Raw genomic sequence first — 15,749 nt, 5'->3', positions numbered from 1 at the left:
CGTGGTAATTACATCCTATCATATAGGCTGATTATATGTATGTGTGTAAAAAAAAAAAAAAAAAGTAATTTGAATTCAACCAAACAGTTCACCAAAAGCTGTTGGACAGATGTAAGTAAAGTATAATATTTTGGCATAAAGCAGATTGGAGCAGCATAACATGTTTTAGAAAATGACAACTACCTCAATAAATTAAAGTCTAACAAAGTTGTAGCTTAAAAAAAGGACTGTCTTTTAATAAATTGCACTTCAACCTTTCATGCAAAAGAAAAGATGCCATATGTGCGACAGTTTGTGTGTTTGTTTTTGGTTATAAACATCACTTAAGGCTGTATTGTTTCAATTTATAATGCTGAGTCTGTATATTGCTACAAAGACTTAAGTGTCTTCAGAAAAGTATATTTCATTGATCCCCCTCACCCCCCCACACACTGTGGAAGAAGTCATTAGCTTTCTATAAACATTAATTCTAATACATATTTAATCTGCTGTATTTGGACGGATTGTGTCAGATAGGCCTGTCTGTTATTATCCCTTCATGTCTGTTCAGAGCCATCCTGCGGTGTTTGAAAGACGGCAGATTGAAATTGATGAAACTACTTATTTCCCCATCGCTTAGGTCATTAACAGACAGCCAATGCGCTCCAGTGGAAACACCAACCGGCCTATTTATGTTTGTTTTGATCGCAACAGCAGCTGACAATCTCCTAAAGCATGTCGGGTCTCTTCCTCTAGAAATTATCCAAATTCAAGGTGCTAGTGTTTTACTGAAATGATCCAAGCTACCCTCGGAGCCCATTAGAGTGGAGGAAGGTATTGTCTCTCACTTCCATGTTCCCTTGATGAACTGCTGATAACCTCCCAGACAGAGGTGAGCAGCGCTGTGCGGGAGAATGGACACGTTCTATCAAGGATGTGACCGTGTGCTTCGATTCATGGTCCGAAATAGTTGCTTCCCTTCAGGGAACACATAGTGAAATCATTATGCTGCGTGTCAAGTTATGTCTAAACATAAGTTGATGTATTTCTCTTTGAATTACCACACCTTTAAACACGTTATGATTACGACTGATGTTGTTCATCACCTCTGGCTGGCCCCCGCCATATCGCATTTTTTATGCTACTTGTATTTATACGGTTATTATATTTGATGTTAATAATTGCATTCAAGATATATGATGGATTACACAAATTCAGACTTGAAGTTTGCCTTGAAAGTTTGCATTTTATGAAGATGATAGCTCACCGTGAAATAAAGATCCCCAAATCTGTGAAATCTGTGAGTTTTTTTGGTTTAATTGGCATTATGTGTCACCAATAACATCATGATAACAAGGGGAAAAAAATATTAAATGCGGCAACATGCCTTTACTCACGTTTTACTCAAGTCAAACGATGTCACGTGGCTTTCTAACTTCATAGGGGTCAAGGGTCAACACCTAGACTGTGAGTAGTTTAGAAAAGCATCACGACCAATAAATAACCACCTTTCAGGCCACACGTTGCTGGGACTTTCACAACAACACAAAGAATGGGTTACTGCCACGAACGGTGGCTCTCGAGGACCAAACATATTGACGTGGTATTTGAAGCAAAACCGGCACAGAGCCCGGATACGTATGTATGGGTTAATAGTTTTTAAATGTCAACGGTGGCATTTTATGGTTATGTTACTTTATCTGCGAGGATGAAAGAGGGTTCTTTTTAAAACATGATACGATACAAACTGATCGTCAGTTTCTTTGTGTTTCTCCGGCTACAGCCAATGTCTTCCCAGACTAACTTTATCTCACGGATCAACCAGCCGGTCCCGAGGCCTGCGCTGGACATTAAGTTAGCCTGTCAAAACACAATTTAACATGCCGTAATCTGGAGCGCCGCAAACCTGAAATGCTGAACTTTTAATGAACTGAAAAAAAAAGCCTCCAAATTACTGGTTGTAAGCAATGATTCAATTAAAGCTGCAAGAGCTGCACTCCACACAAAGCCCAGGGAGCCCATCCCAGAGACATGTCTATACTTCCCCAAAGACTCAGTGAGGAACCAGAGGAACCAGAGGAACCAGATAAGGGTGGCTGGACAGCCAAATCCCTTAACAGTCTGCTGTCACCCTCTAAATCACACACCTTTCCCACCATTTCTCCAAGTGTGACTGTTGCAGATTTTTACATGTGATATATGTCTAGCAGAGGCTTTGTGGGTCGGATATGGAAACACAATGAGGCGGTGAATATTCTAAATGACTGGAGCCAACTTTTTTCCAACATCTGTGTGCAGATATGCTGCAGGGTCACCACCATGCCTCCGAGGCCACAAGCACCTCTTTTCAATTTAGATTTGGAGTGACGAGTATTGCAATCACCTTAGTATTGCTGCGTTTCTGTCTGCCAGGAGAGCGCGAGACTGGACAATAGACAGGACAGTAATCTTAGCACCTCAAAACAGACCCGCAGGGTGTAATGTCCCACACTTTCCTAAACTCCTCACAATAGGCCTTTTACTCTCCCTCCTTTCTTTCGTTCTCATCCATCATCCCTCTCTCCTTTCTTTGCGTCTTCCCTTCTGGTGGATAGGGCCACACATATCTCCAGATGCTCGCTGTGACCGCCACACCATACGGGACGCACACCCCTCCAGCGTCAGATTCCCATCACCACCAAAAGTTGAACTGTAGGCTCAACAATGACACACAGACCTCTCTTCGTTCATTGTAATGAGCAGTTTTGCGACAGCAGGCGTGCAAGGCATGTCATGTGAATGTGCAGAGCTGTTCGGCCGCCGTTCTGGTTCCCCCATCCGCTGGTGATGGACGTTTATCGTGCCATGATTAGAGCCAGATAAGAATGACTTGTTTTTTTTTTCTTCTTGTTTTTTTTTCCAAAGGCCATTATGTATGAAGGCAAAATAGATTCTGGTTTTGAAAACACTCATGCTGAAGTTGGGCAACATGTTTAATTTAGATGCTATCCAATGCAATAAATTGTCATAGGCTGATATCATCACATTTTTTGGGGCTCATAAGGCGAACTGGAGTAAAGTTACTGGCCACCTGGTGAATGTAAGTCCAATATTCACTTTCCTCCCGACTGCGGTTTGATCTTCATCACCTCCTGAGGGAAATATCTGGCTCATCAGCCGCTAAATGCTCCACTATGTTCACAAGCTAGTCGCCAACTTTGTCTGTGGACTGTTTGGTGCTGAGCAGGGAGTCTGTAGTTAGTTCACATGTCCAAAAAAGCGATGCTGGTGAGAGCAAAACATTGAGTTGAAAGATGCTAAAAAACAATTTGTAAAGCGGCAGAGCCAGGTGCTAACTCTCATGGTGGTTTATCCATTGGTGATATGGAAATGTTGCATGAAGCCGCTTCAAGTTTTTGGCAACTGATTGCAGCTCAAATATCTGCAATAACATGAAATGAGACAACATTTCACTCTCCAGCAAGTAGAACAGTGTATTGATGTTTAATCAGAGAAGGTCAAGCAATGCACACACGTCAGCCGTATTTACCAGCATGGCCTTGTTAGCTTAGTCCTGCTTCCCCTTGCGCTACGGCGTGGCCATGTGACTGTTTCAACGTGTACAGGCCAGTCCAGCGGGCGTCTGTGCAGCACATGGCTGTCCAAAGCACGGTCTCTGCTCCCTGGTCTCTCGTCATTAGCCTCACACGGAGCAGCCATTCCCCTCTCGCCCCCTCGCCTCCCTCTCTACCGTCCACTTGCAGTGCACACGAAGGGAAGAGCGAAAGCTTTTGTTTTCTGTGTCCGACCTGCGGCCCGTTCCAGCCCTCCTCCTTTTCTCTCCCTTTTTCTCTCCTTCTCCTCTCCACTGACTAAATCTCTTTTCCGGCTTGATCCTGCTGAAAACCATATGGTGTGTGACATCATCAGGGCAGGAAGCAGGGAGAGGGGAATGGTAGAGCAGAGGAGAGATTGGCTTGCCAGGTCTCTGTGCAGTGATGTCAGCAGAAAAGCACTCTGGGAGGCCCGTTGGGGGGGTGAGAGCAGAGCAGGTTGGAAATTTGTTGGGGGTTTTTTTTTAGATCTCATTCCCACCTGGATAATGAGGGGCTAAAGGTGGACAAGTGGCGAGGCAGCATTCACCTTGAAGCGAAGCTTGACGTAATTTGGGATATGTCAAGTCATGAACTTTCCCTATTGGGCTTCGTTGATGCTCGTGTGCAGGTGCCGTTGCAACACCTTTCTCCAAAAATGTCAGATCGGATGGATTTCAGTAAGTTGAATAAAAGGTTCGGGCCACTTTTAGATGTCTCGGTCTCATCTTGTGATGTAAAAAAAAAAACCTCTTCAGCTCATCTGCTTCTTCCTTTTAGTCACTGGCAGTCCCAATCTGCTCACCAGGCTTTATGTCTGTCAACCTCCCTGCCTCCCTCCCTCTTTTGTTCTCTGGGTGAACTCTGCAGCTTTGTGTGAGATTCTGGTCTCCATACCATCACTACCGACCCATCCAGCTCTCTATCAGCACAAGCGGAGATGCACGTAAACACTCAGCCACTCACACAGTCAGCATCTCTCTCCTTCACACACAAACGCACATTCACCAAAAATACCCATCTCCTCTGATTAATGGCAGAGCTGGGGAGGGTGCCAGGCAAAAAGAGGGAAGGCATTAGAGGAAAGGAGTGTAGGAGAGAGGAGAGGCTGCTGCAGCTGTGGTTTTGGAGCCGGTCTCTGCACCCCCTTGCTACCCCCTCTCTCCATCTCCTCTCTGGCTCCTCCAGGGACACACGCCTTGGCCCGGCCCCAGGAACCAGGGAGTCAGGACCAGGCTAAGGGGGAGAGAAGGGGGAACAAGAGAGGGAAGGAAGGATATCAGAAAAGAAGGAGAAAAACAGAGCTGACCTAATGCGAAAGTACTGTGAGGCAGCACCTACATAAACAGGAGAGTGCATGGGATGTTCCTCACGGGCAAAATAGTACAAAGCGTCATTTTTACAGAAACACTTGAGTCTGTTTGAAGTTTCTTTTACATGATACTGATGGTGTCATTTGGCTTTATGTTGCAACAAAACCAATAGTTTTGTGAAAAAGAGTGGCTACTTAACTGCATTTTTGAGATCGTTGCATTTTTAATGAAATAATATCTCAATCACTCGGATACAATTGTATTTGTGTATGCAATGCCTTAAAATGGAAGTCATCTGAAACAAGCACTACTTCGATGAGTCCATGTCAATATGTGCCACATACAGGAAAGGATAGTCACACCAGCAGATAGACATGTCTGTGTTGTATGATTGTCATTGTGTGCATGATGCCAGGTTGTGGATGCTGGCAAGCATGCACCATTGGCACCTTGAGAAATATGATTAGAAGCAGAAGTTTGGCTATCAAATCCCTTTTGTGCGCAGACATTGTGAACCACACTGTCGACAATCAAACACTTACTTCCCTCTGAGCAGTTGACTGCAAATTGCTGCAGTTCATCCTCCAGCATCAGAACACTGCCGTTGTGCTGGCTATTAAATAGGAAAGAAAGATATTTCCTCAGGGGATGAAGGGAATCTGTGCATTTGACCAAGAGCATTTCCTGATAACTTTATTGGACAATTCATTGTTATTTCTCAAGAAAGATGATGAGAATGGAAAGAGTACAGACACTTAACATGTTTGCTTTACACTTGGCCGGCTTTCTTATCTTTTGTAATCTTATGAAAAAGTGCTTCATAAATTCAGGATTTATGCGCACAGTCCTATTCACAGTGAAGATGGTGTAATTGTGCATGGTGGGGGGAGGTGTCAAAGGGCTCATCCTTATAAATATGAGATAAGCTCATCAACTCTCCACTTTGATTGTTTAATGAACACCTTTAGTTGTGGTTTTTAGATTTTAATGTAGCTTCTTTCTACGTCGGTTATGTGTCTTGTTGTCTTGTTTCATGTGGCATTTTCTGGTGTTTGTTCTTGTAATGTGTTTTTTGTCTGTTGAGCACTGTGAACCTTATCTGTCGTTGTCTATGGTGACAAATGAGTTTCCCCACTGGGGATTAATAAAGTTTTATCCATCCATCCATCCTGATACCTATGCATTGAGCTGTGGCTTTATCTGGAGCTCAACACAACACATGCAGGGTTTGGGTCGGCCTGGGCGTGCTTGAATCCAGAGTGTGATCTGCTCACCCTCACTGCCCTGCAGTCCCGGGTTAGTGCTCGCTCTCTCTCTCTCTCTCTCTCTCTCTCTCTCTCTCTCTCTCTCTCTCTCTCTCTCTCTCTCTCTCTCTCTCTCTCTCTCTCTCCTCTCCCCCACTACTCTCAGTGTTTTATGGGCTGTGTGCTGCGGTGCAGTGACCTCCCTCTCACCCCGGTGCCACCCAGCCGGTGCAGGATTCAGGCGCGCACGGCCCCTGCCAAAACCCCACAGCGCCACATCTGCAATCCATAAACGCCAGCCACTCTCGCTCTCCTATTCCCTCGCCCACACCGCCTTTGACTCTCACACTCCTCCATTTCACTCCCTCTCTCTCTCTCTCTCTCTCTCTCTCTCTCGGTCTCTCTCACCCACTAACTTCTTATTTTAATTTCCAATTTCTATACATCCCCTCTTTTTTTTTCATTCCTTTGACTGACTTCCTCCCACCACTTCTAGTATAATTCATGCTGAACATCAACTGGCTCTTGCCTTATCTCTCTCTCTCTCTCTCTCTCTCTCTCTCTCCCTCACTGCCCCCTTTTCTCTCCTTCCGTTTCTTTATCCACATCCAACGGAAAAATCTCTCACCCATTATATCTTCAGTGCGAGCCAACTAAGTGTGGTGGCAGTGAACTGGGAACCGCAGGACATTCCTGATCCAACCAGCGCTAAGTCACCAGTCTTCTGACGGTGGCCCGTGCCAAACACACACTTCACTTATGGGCTGGATGCAGCCTTACCACGTCGCAGTTGGTCCTCGAACAGCAAAATGTTTATTTGTTTCAAATTGATAGTGTCAGGGGGAAAAAATGTAGTGTGCGTATCTAAAGTTTTTTTGTGCACGTTTTGCTTTGGGAGCGTTCTCCATCACGGGGGTATTGAATTCCCCCTCCCCTTGCCATGAACTGCTGGCCAGCAGAACACCCCTCCCCTCAGCCTTAACAAGATGTGTTCAACACATCACTGTTACTGTGCCCTTGCCTTAATACATATACAAAAAAAAATAGTAAAGTCGGAAATAAATTGAGTGTTACCACAAAACTGTCCAGAGCTCCCAGCTTGCCCCCCATGGGCAATAGAGACATTAGTCTTTCTCGATTGTATTATCTTTTTTTTTTCTTCGACTTTTGCACACAGTGAACTTTTGCTCCCCTCCGTTTCTTGGATCATGTTCTCCTCTCCATCCCGAAGTCTTCACCTTCAGGTTTCCCAGACATATTGGCATGCCTCTGTGCTGCAGTCCCAACACAGCCTTAAGGATGAATCATGTTGCTGCAAGCATGCAAGCGCTCAGCTTTATGATAGATACTGCAATTCATAAATCTGTGTTTTCCTACGCAAGGAAGCATGGGCCAGGAAAGAACCCGAAGCATGTCAGCTTCAGTTTGAAAGCAACAAAGAGGTCATGGTGTGTGTGTGTGTTTTGACGAGAGGCTTCAGATCGGGGCCAGTGAGTGAGATTATTGTGTGTTTGTGGGAAGGGGTGTTTATCGCTGGTAGCAAAGTACTACGTTTGAAAAGTTTCTACAAATTTGTCACACCATTTGTAAATTCTATCAATGAATTACGGGGTTCAGGGAAGTGTATCATGAATGTGTTTGGAGAATCATTGTTGGTAAAGCAGCTCTCTTCTCCTCAAGCTGGTGTACTTTTGTGTAACTTTTTTATTTATTTTGTGCTTATTGTTGTTACATTAGTGGTAACAACTAGTATTTAATTAGTTGTTTTTCTTAATTTAGTCCGTTGATGTATGTTTGTGTTAAAAGATTATATAAACAAATGAACAAACCAGCTGCTATTTTTCTAAATATTTAAAAGGCTGCAAGTCATTCATAGAGTTATTATGAAGAAGGATTTTTGCTTGAAAGTGCAACTTGGTGAGGTTTTTTCCACAATGAAAGAGGAACCAGACCCAAGTTAAGAATTCCAATATGTTATTACCATGGCATAGAAACGTTTAATTAATATCTGTGAACATGAAATACTCTCTCAAAGCCAGAAACCAGAGAAGTGTCTCAAACGTGGATATCATTGACTTTAAAGTCATAAAGTAGTGAAGAAAGCCGCTCCTTGGTTGATTGTCGCTGAAGCAGTTCCACACTTCGTAGTTGACGTCACAAACTTTTTAAGTTTTAGCAGTCTGATTTAAAGTTAGTTTACTTTTACTAATATTTTTGGACTGTCTTAGAACACAGGAATAACATGTATACATTTTGAAAATAGCCATAGTTGTCCTCAGTGAGTTTATTTTAAGGCGACTGCGGGCTTAAGCCACAACTGCATGACTTTAAAGAGTTACCAATTGGTATATGACCAATGTAAAAACTATTATTGATCCAGTTGCTATTGCAACTTAGTTAATCATAAAGCACTCAACACATTTACAGCCATTTCTTCAGTGTCTGTCACTCATATTTGACCTGTTTTTAACATATGAGAGAGTTGCTCAACAAATTAGTGAAGTATCTCTGTGGATACTTCATCGCTGCCATCTAGTGGCCGTAACAGACTCAGCAGCAAGATGGAGGCTACATAGCTAAAGTACAACAAGATGGCTCAAGATGAACACAAATGATAACGAAAACATTTTGGATCAAAATAGTTACGTTTAATACACTTTTTGAAAAGGTAATTTTGATCACAATGATGGTGAGTATTTGTGTGAACACATGTCCTGTGTCTTTCTCGCGTCGTCACGTAGTCCTTCCACTACTCCATTTCCAAGTCGTCTACATCCACAATGACCTCTCTCTTGAACCAGGGTAAAGACAAGGGCACGTAGGGGTCATACGTCCAGCGCGGATACACTCTTTTGTACAAATTCATGAGGACGGTGTCCTCCGAGCGCAGCTGCTGGTCAATGACACACTTCATGTGACCATGTGTTCCTGAGAAGATGGAACATGGCAGTCAGAAACATACAGATAACAGACACAGCTGAAAGATGTTGCAGGGACACAGAGTTTTGGTTTTATATTTCCTCACCCAAAGCCTCCTTGATGTGGCCTCTTCGTCCCCACTTTGTGCGCAGCTCCACCGGCTTGAACCACATGATGTCATCTGTCACAAAGAAAAGCAAAAGAGGAGAGTGAACTATGACGCTTAAAAGCCACACGGAGACGTCAAACGTTACAAAATATTCGGTTGTCATCGTTTTTTTCTCTTTGCGTTCTCTTACCCCGGTTGAAGAACATGTAACGAACAACCGCAGAGCGCCGGTTGATTTTGAACGGGTGTCCGCTCAGCACGATCCTCTTCAGCATTACACGCTGAGGGTCACAACTGAGCAGGCTGCCTGTCGCCACCAGGTCCTGGATGCCTGGAGAGACAGTAACAACAACACAATACCAGCATTAACTCAAGCGGATAATCAAATAAAAACAAGATGCTCCAAAGTTGAAACATTCAGGCAGCTGAACCACAAATGGCATCGACTTATTTTCAGGAATACACAGAACCTTTCATCTCACCATCATTCTTCTGTTTGAAGAGCAGGACTCCCGCGGGGGGGAAGGTAATGGGAGCGTACACCGACACCACGGTGGGGGCGTCGGGCCTGAGGAAGCGCTCCATCTTATGCTTGTCGGCTAGAGAAGAGCAGAGCGGAGTTCAACACTCAATAATTCATTTACGACTGTATATCCAGCAGATAAAAACCCATTCAGGATGCCAAAGTGTTCGAATGAGCGACTGAGAAGCTCTTTTGTCCCGGCAGCACTTGGATTTTTTCAATGAACAGTAGTTTTGGTTTTTTGATTTAGATGTAGCATCTTTCTATGTCGGTTATGTGTCCTGTTTTGTTTCATATGGCATTTTCCGCTTTTTGTTCTTGTCATGTGTTTTTTGTCTGTTGTGCACTGTGAACCTCATCTGTTGTTGTCTGTACGAGTCTGTTGTTGACTATGGCGACAAATGAGGTTCCCCAATGGGGTAAAATATAGTTTTGTATCTATCTTTCTTGAACTGTAAATTATTGTAGATACAGTACATGCGTTGTGAAAGCCAATCGGCGGTGAGATGCTCCGCCTGTCATCACAGACATCCTGCTGTTGCTTAAACTGCAATGCATGTCTTGCGTTTGAAAATATTTGTTTTCATTAAACATTTCTTCTTAATGAAATACATGTATTTTTAAAATCGCCACGGTTGGAATAGGAGTATGCGTGAGGGCACGTTGCCTCCATCGACAGGTGTTCTACCTGAAGTGTGCTGAGAGAAGATAGGCGATGCCCTGAACCTCCGAAATCCACAGTGGAACACCAGCTCCTCTTTAGATTTGATCGGCTCTGTGTTGCTAGGGTGTCTCCGCACCAAGAGGTGCATCACGCACATCTGTGCACAAAAGGGAGAAATTATGAGGTCAGAAAAACCAACGACGATAATATTATGCCGCTAGTGTGACTTTGTTTTAAATGGACCGTTAGAAATTCAGACAGAGTGGCTTTTTCCGACGTTAAAACTTGGGATCGGACCTTTTGTTCATGGGGCAAGAGAGACACCATCATCAGAGGTTTGCCCGACTGGACACTCTCCATCACCGAAAAGGGCACGTCGCTGATGTGCAGCGTGACGTACCAGCCGACCTGAAACAGACGTGACAACAGTCAGTGAAGCCACGGATCTAAGACAAACAAAAGAGCGTTTACAAATGAAGACAGCCCCATTTTATTGAATTATTATTATTTACCATCGCTCCCTCTTCCTCGACTGCAGCTTCGGCCAGTATGCGGCGGCGGGTGCGGTCAAAGCTCTTAAACTGGAAGATGCGCGAGTAGTTGAGTGGCAGGTTCTCCATGGGGTCCCAGGGCGAGGAGCGGAAACTTTTGAGGCCTCGATAGCGCTGGAACCTGGACGGAGGAGAGAACGCCGTGTGATCAAACTGCAGTTAAGAAACACGCTCACAGAATTAGTTTCTCTTCTAACCTAAACTCACAACACTTAACTAGTTGAAAACTGTGAAACCATTTTTGGCTCCAGACCTCCTTTTCCCAATACTTGTGTTTATTGTATGTATTTGTTCAGAAAAGTCTTCGGGAAAAAAATGTATATCTGCAAAAAAAAAAAATCCCTTTTAAAAGATATTTTGATCGTAACTATGAACATCCAGCATGATATGAGCCAGATTCCCCCAAAATGCCTCCTAGAGCGGTAAATAAGACACCTTTTTGGAGAGCTTAGGACCAAAAGAATCAGAATCTGCAATAAAAATCACAATAAAAAAAAGCCATGGCCTGTTAGGAAGGAGTTTCAGTCAAAAAACTGTGTCGTTTGGTTCAAAAAAGTAAAAAGTATGTATTTTATGCCAAAAGATTGTCTGAATGGGGCATGCTGGGTTTTAAAATGGGAGCAGGAAGATTTTGGCCACGGTTTCCAAAAGGTTAAATATGGAGGGGTCAGAACTGACCTGATTCGAGCTGCCACGTCGAGGGGCGTGTCCACCTCGTCTGGAAACAACACATTGGCTCGAGCCTCGCGGTAACGTTTCAGGCCTTCTTCTTCTGCGCTCTCATCAATGTGCTCATCGTAGCGTTGATCTGCTCCAGTTCGCTCCGTGGCGCACAACTCTTCCTCTTCCTCCTCCTCTGAAGAGGCACAGTCTGAACCCGGCTCCTGAACAGAGTTTTATAAAAAAAAAAGACATCATGATCATAACCTCCTGTTTTGGGGCGGAGGCAGACATCTCAGAGCCACACTGAATATAAGAGGTTGACCAGCACTGCTAGAGACTTCCTCTGTTAAAGCTGTGAGCCATTGCATCCTTTTGAACACACTTGGATGAACGGGTTCCTCTTTTTTGCTGCACTGCATCTGTGATACTATTGTTGTTGCTGCACTCTATTGCAAACATATTTGGATACCTACACAACTTCGCTCCTACTCATCAAGGCAGCCGTTTGCCTTCCCACTTTCTAAACTGCAGCCATAACACATTACAAACAATGACCAGACGCACATGTCGGGAACACAAGTGCAGTCAAAGAGATTCTAAGTATAGCGTTTGTATTATAGCCAAACATAAACAAGGCTCACCCAGCTACAATAAGAACAGCGTTGTGAGTCGGTATGTGTGAATGTGATAAGGCGTTGCCAGAATTCAGACTATGAGAACCCCTGGTTTGCATATATTTAAATGCTCGGCCTTCCAAGTGCGTGTCTACACAACGCTCTACTGTTTTTACAGACATTAAAGCCTGTTCATGCTTCTGCGTCAGGTCGACGCAGAAGCATCATACTTCTGCGTCTGAATTATTATTTTACTCTTCAAATAACTAGAAATTCAACTTCCGTTGGCAATATGTGTGTGTGAGGAAATGAATCATCAAAGAGGACATGCTTTAAAGTGCTCACTCAACTGGCAAAGCCAGACCCGTGAGGGGAAGGCACTCTGCATGGGGTTTATTCACAGCCGTTCCAACATCCTTGCTGCAATAATAATAATAATAAGAAGGAGAAGAATAAATCCTTATCATTTGAAGTATCCATTCCCCTATTGTTACTCTCTCCTAAATACATACCCTGTGTGTTAACTGTGACATCAAACGCATGCTAATAACAATCACAGATCGCACTGAAACCTTTGCATAAGGAGAGTTTTCCCGACTTCTTTTCAAGCAGAGCTGGAAATAAATAAATGGTCGACCCCTCCCTTCGTCCAGACAGGAAGCTCTGTTCACAAGACAGGAAGACAGGAGGCTTCTCTCGGGACTCCTGCTCCAAACACTATTGTTGTGGTGAGCAGCCTGGCACTGCAGGCCAGAGACAGACACTGAAAAAACAAACAGTGCCTCTCAGTGACGAGGTGCACTGATCGCGGGTCACGTATGCACCGCTTCAGCCCCGGAACCGCGGACACTCGGACTTCATCGCCACTCCACACGGATCACCGTCCTCATCGTCCTACACGGTCCGACTGCAGGTACCACGACAAGAAGCAGCTGACCAACCTAAAACTTTTCTGCCAAAACTATTAATTGATAAATCAAAAAAGAAAATGTATATTTAATCCACAACTATTTTAATAATTGAGTAGTATTTTTTTTTAAAATTATATTGTCAAAGCTTTGTGGACTTCAGCTTCTACAAGGTTTGAGCCTTATTTTCTAACTCATTACAATTAGGATTATAGACTAAATCCCAACGTGGACGCGTTGTATTCGGGTCGTCCTTTCCTCCCTCGAGCCGGTCCAGTCGCATGAACTTGTCAAAGTCAGTTTTATTGTCAATTTTACATATGCGCAAACATGCAGAAGATTGAAAGTACGTTTCTCTTCTGTCCAACATAAAGTGAATAATAATAATAAAGTGCGAAAAGGTTTAAAAGTTTAAGAAAAAAAAAGATATAAGCATGTAATAAACTGCACAATCAGTCTGCCTCCAACATTATTAGATTATGCCAAAGAAATAACCAGCAATGGAGCATAAGCTTCTTGCTCTGCGTGTGTGACTCATGGTTAAGATATCGGCCGGAAAACCTCACATTCCCAATTCAACCGGGGTCGAGCCGAACCTGTGGAGGACCTTTGTTGCAGCTTTGTCCTCTGTTGCCAGTCAGCGCTCCACTGTCTGTGACAAAGGCTTAAAATGCTAAAAGAGTAAACAAGTACCTGAGACATGACGTCGTCACCCTCTCCGTCCATGGCCTCGTCCATGGCCTCGTCCAACATGTCGTCATCATCGTCGTCCTCTTCACTGCTTTCTTCGTCCGTCTCTCCATTCTCCTCCTCCTCGTCAACAATCCATGAGGCCTGGTAGTCTGATGTTCCTTTAGGGACCTTGATCACACGTTTGTTCTTCCTGGCCTCTAAACAGCGGAGAGAAGGATCAAAGAAACCTTTAGGTTGGATTGGATATGAAAATAAACCACATTTTTATCAAGAAACTCATTTTAGTACACAAGTCATTTCTGGTTGGTAAAAAATATCTTATAAGTTATGTCAAGTTCGAGTAACATATTGCAGCTCTGAGCGAACTGAAGGCAACATGACAGTTTATTGATTAAGATTCTATTTTGATCTATCAAACAGACTCCAAGATGTCGGATTATTTCAGCCTATAAAACTGTAATCAAGGAGAAGGTGACAAACCAGTATCAGTTGTAAAACATGTCCACTGTGTTTATGGTTTAATGTTATGCACCACCTGCCATGACAAATTCCTTGTATGTGACAACACACGTGGCAATAAATTGTTCTGATTCTGCACCTTCGGCTTCCAAAAGCTCGGTCTCTGTTGGCCACGTCTGCTCTCCATCCATGGGGTCCACGGCGGCTTCAGCCTGAAGACTCTCCCTGCGGGATGGGTTTGCTTTCATGAGCACCCTCACTGGAGCCTCGTCTTCCCCTCCGTCCTGTGGGAAACACAGATGGACGCAGTGAATGGTAAAAGTTAAGATTTAAAGAGCATTTTGCTTTGTTTGTTCTACTCTGCCATTATTTTCATTCATTAAACCATTTGAAAATGTGTTACTGTAATATCCTTAAGCAATTTTAATATCACGACTGATTTAAAATGTTGTCAAATTACATTCGTGCTGCATTGTAAGTACTCCATTCTTATGCTTCAGAAATATGACATGAACACAAATAATTATGGGACCCTTATACACTGGGATGCTTCAAGCCGCTTGACTTACCTGCATGTCAACGTCTCCAGCCTTGCCAGACTTTGTTGTTCTGGCAGTTAAATTGAGGGGAAGAGGGTCTGATGGGGCATCAATCTGACTGAGCTGAAAGTCTCCATGTCCACTGATGTGCACCAGTCTATCAACTTGTAGAGGACGGCCACGGACGTACCCCGAGACGCAGAGGGTGCCCAGGCCGGCGGGTGTAGCACCCGTCCCCTCAGCGGGGCCATTGGCCGTAAAAGTGACATGCTGAGCCAAAAGATGGGAACGCCTGGAGCGGAAACCGAGCTTTCTCTGTCTCTGGGTGGCGAGGTGTCTGAGAAGCAGAGTGGCTTCCTGCTCCGAATCCAGGGGGAAGAGACGGGCATCGGGGAATCGGATCTCTGTGATCTTTGACAGAGCTCTCTTGGACTCAACCCTCTTCTTCACAGGAAGATCAGCCACACCCTGACACACCAGTGCTACAAGGGGAGAAAGGAGCAACAGAGAGACGAACGCTTAGAAAATCTGCCGCAACAACAATCTCTCTTAATGTGTGAATGGAGGAGTCTAAAAGCTCCAGCAGTGTGTTCAGGTTTGTACCCACCATGGCTGGGGAGGCCCTGAGCAAAGAGGCACGAGAGACAGTAGTCTCCATAGTTGTCCCAACCTTCCGCGCAGTCCAGCACAAATACAAGGCTATCTGCAATCTTTGCCACATCCAGCAGGGAGTGTATGTCAGCTGTCCAAAGAAATCACGAGAGAAGCTCAAGAGTGGGACTCAATGGAACGGTCCAAAACAATATTCCTATTCATCAATTGATTCCAGTTTACAAAGCAACTGTTTGGCATCACTCAACACTTACCCGTGCTGTGGCTGAGAAAGGTGAACCTCTGCTTAACGCGAGGAAAAAGCAGACCGAAACTGTCACTGACGCCACTGACGCACCGCTCCTGATGTACGACACCCCCAGTCCCCTCCTGGCGGAGCAGTTTGGT

At 44.3% G+C, this 15,749-nt stretch overlaps 1 protein-coding gene across 1 annotated transcript in view; it reads right to left on the bottom strand.

Annotated features, from left to right (window-relative positions):
- Positions 1-8,755: 8,755 nt before the first annotated feature.
- Positions 8,756-15,749, bottom strand: part of tsr1 (TSR1 ribosome maturation factor) — an 8,808-nt gene continuing 1,814 nt past the window's right edge. The window contains exons 3-15 of the mRNA XM_068584971.1: positions 15,617-15,749; positions 15,358-15,492; positions 14,781-15,232; positions 14,351-14,495; positions 13,753-13,949; positions 11,553-11,758; positions 10,836-10,995; positions 10,621-10,731; positions 10,348-10,480; positions 9,619-9,735; positions 9,327-9,467; positions 9,134-9,208; positions 8,756-9,036 (exon numbers count right to left, since the gene is read on the bottom strand). The exon at positions 15,617-15,749 is cut by the window's right edge and continues 96 nt beyond it. Of these exons, the coding sequence (XP_068441072.1) occupies positions 8,858-9,036; positions 9,134-9,208; positions 9,327-9,467; positions 9,619-9,735; positions 10,348-10,480; positions 10,621-10,731; positions 10,836-10,995; positions 11,553-11,758; positions 13,753-13,949; positions 14,351-14,495; positions 14,781-15,232; positions 15,358-15,492; positions 15,617-15,749 (2,184 nt within the window). The 3' untranslated portion in view covers positions 8,756-8,857. The remainder of the gene's footprint in view (positions 9,037-9,133; positions 9,209-9,326; positions 9,468-9,618; positions 9,736-10,347; positions 10,481-10,620; positions 10,732-10,835; positions 10,996-11,552; positions 11,759-13,752; positions 13,950-14,350; positions 14,496-14,780; positions 15,233-15,357; positions 15,493-15,616) is intronic.

Source organism: Clinocottus analis, unplaced genomic scaffold (assembly GCF_023055335.1).
Source record: "Clinocottus analis isolate CAN_PGR_092001 unplaced genomic scaffold, fCliAna1.0.p SCAF_2, whole genome shotgun sequence".
NCBI classification, from domain to species: Eukaryota; Metazoa; Chordata; class Actinopteri; order Perciformes; family Cottidae; genus Clinocottus; species Clinocottus analis.
The sequence above is the reverse complement of the archived record's forward strand: the minus strand, read 5'-3'. Positions and strand labels throughout refer to the sequence as shown.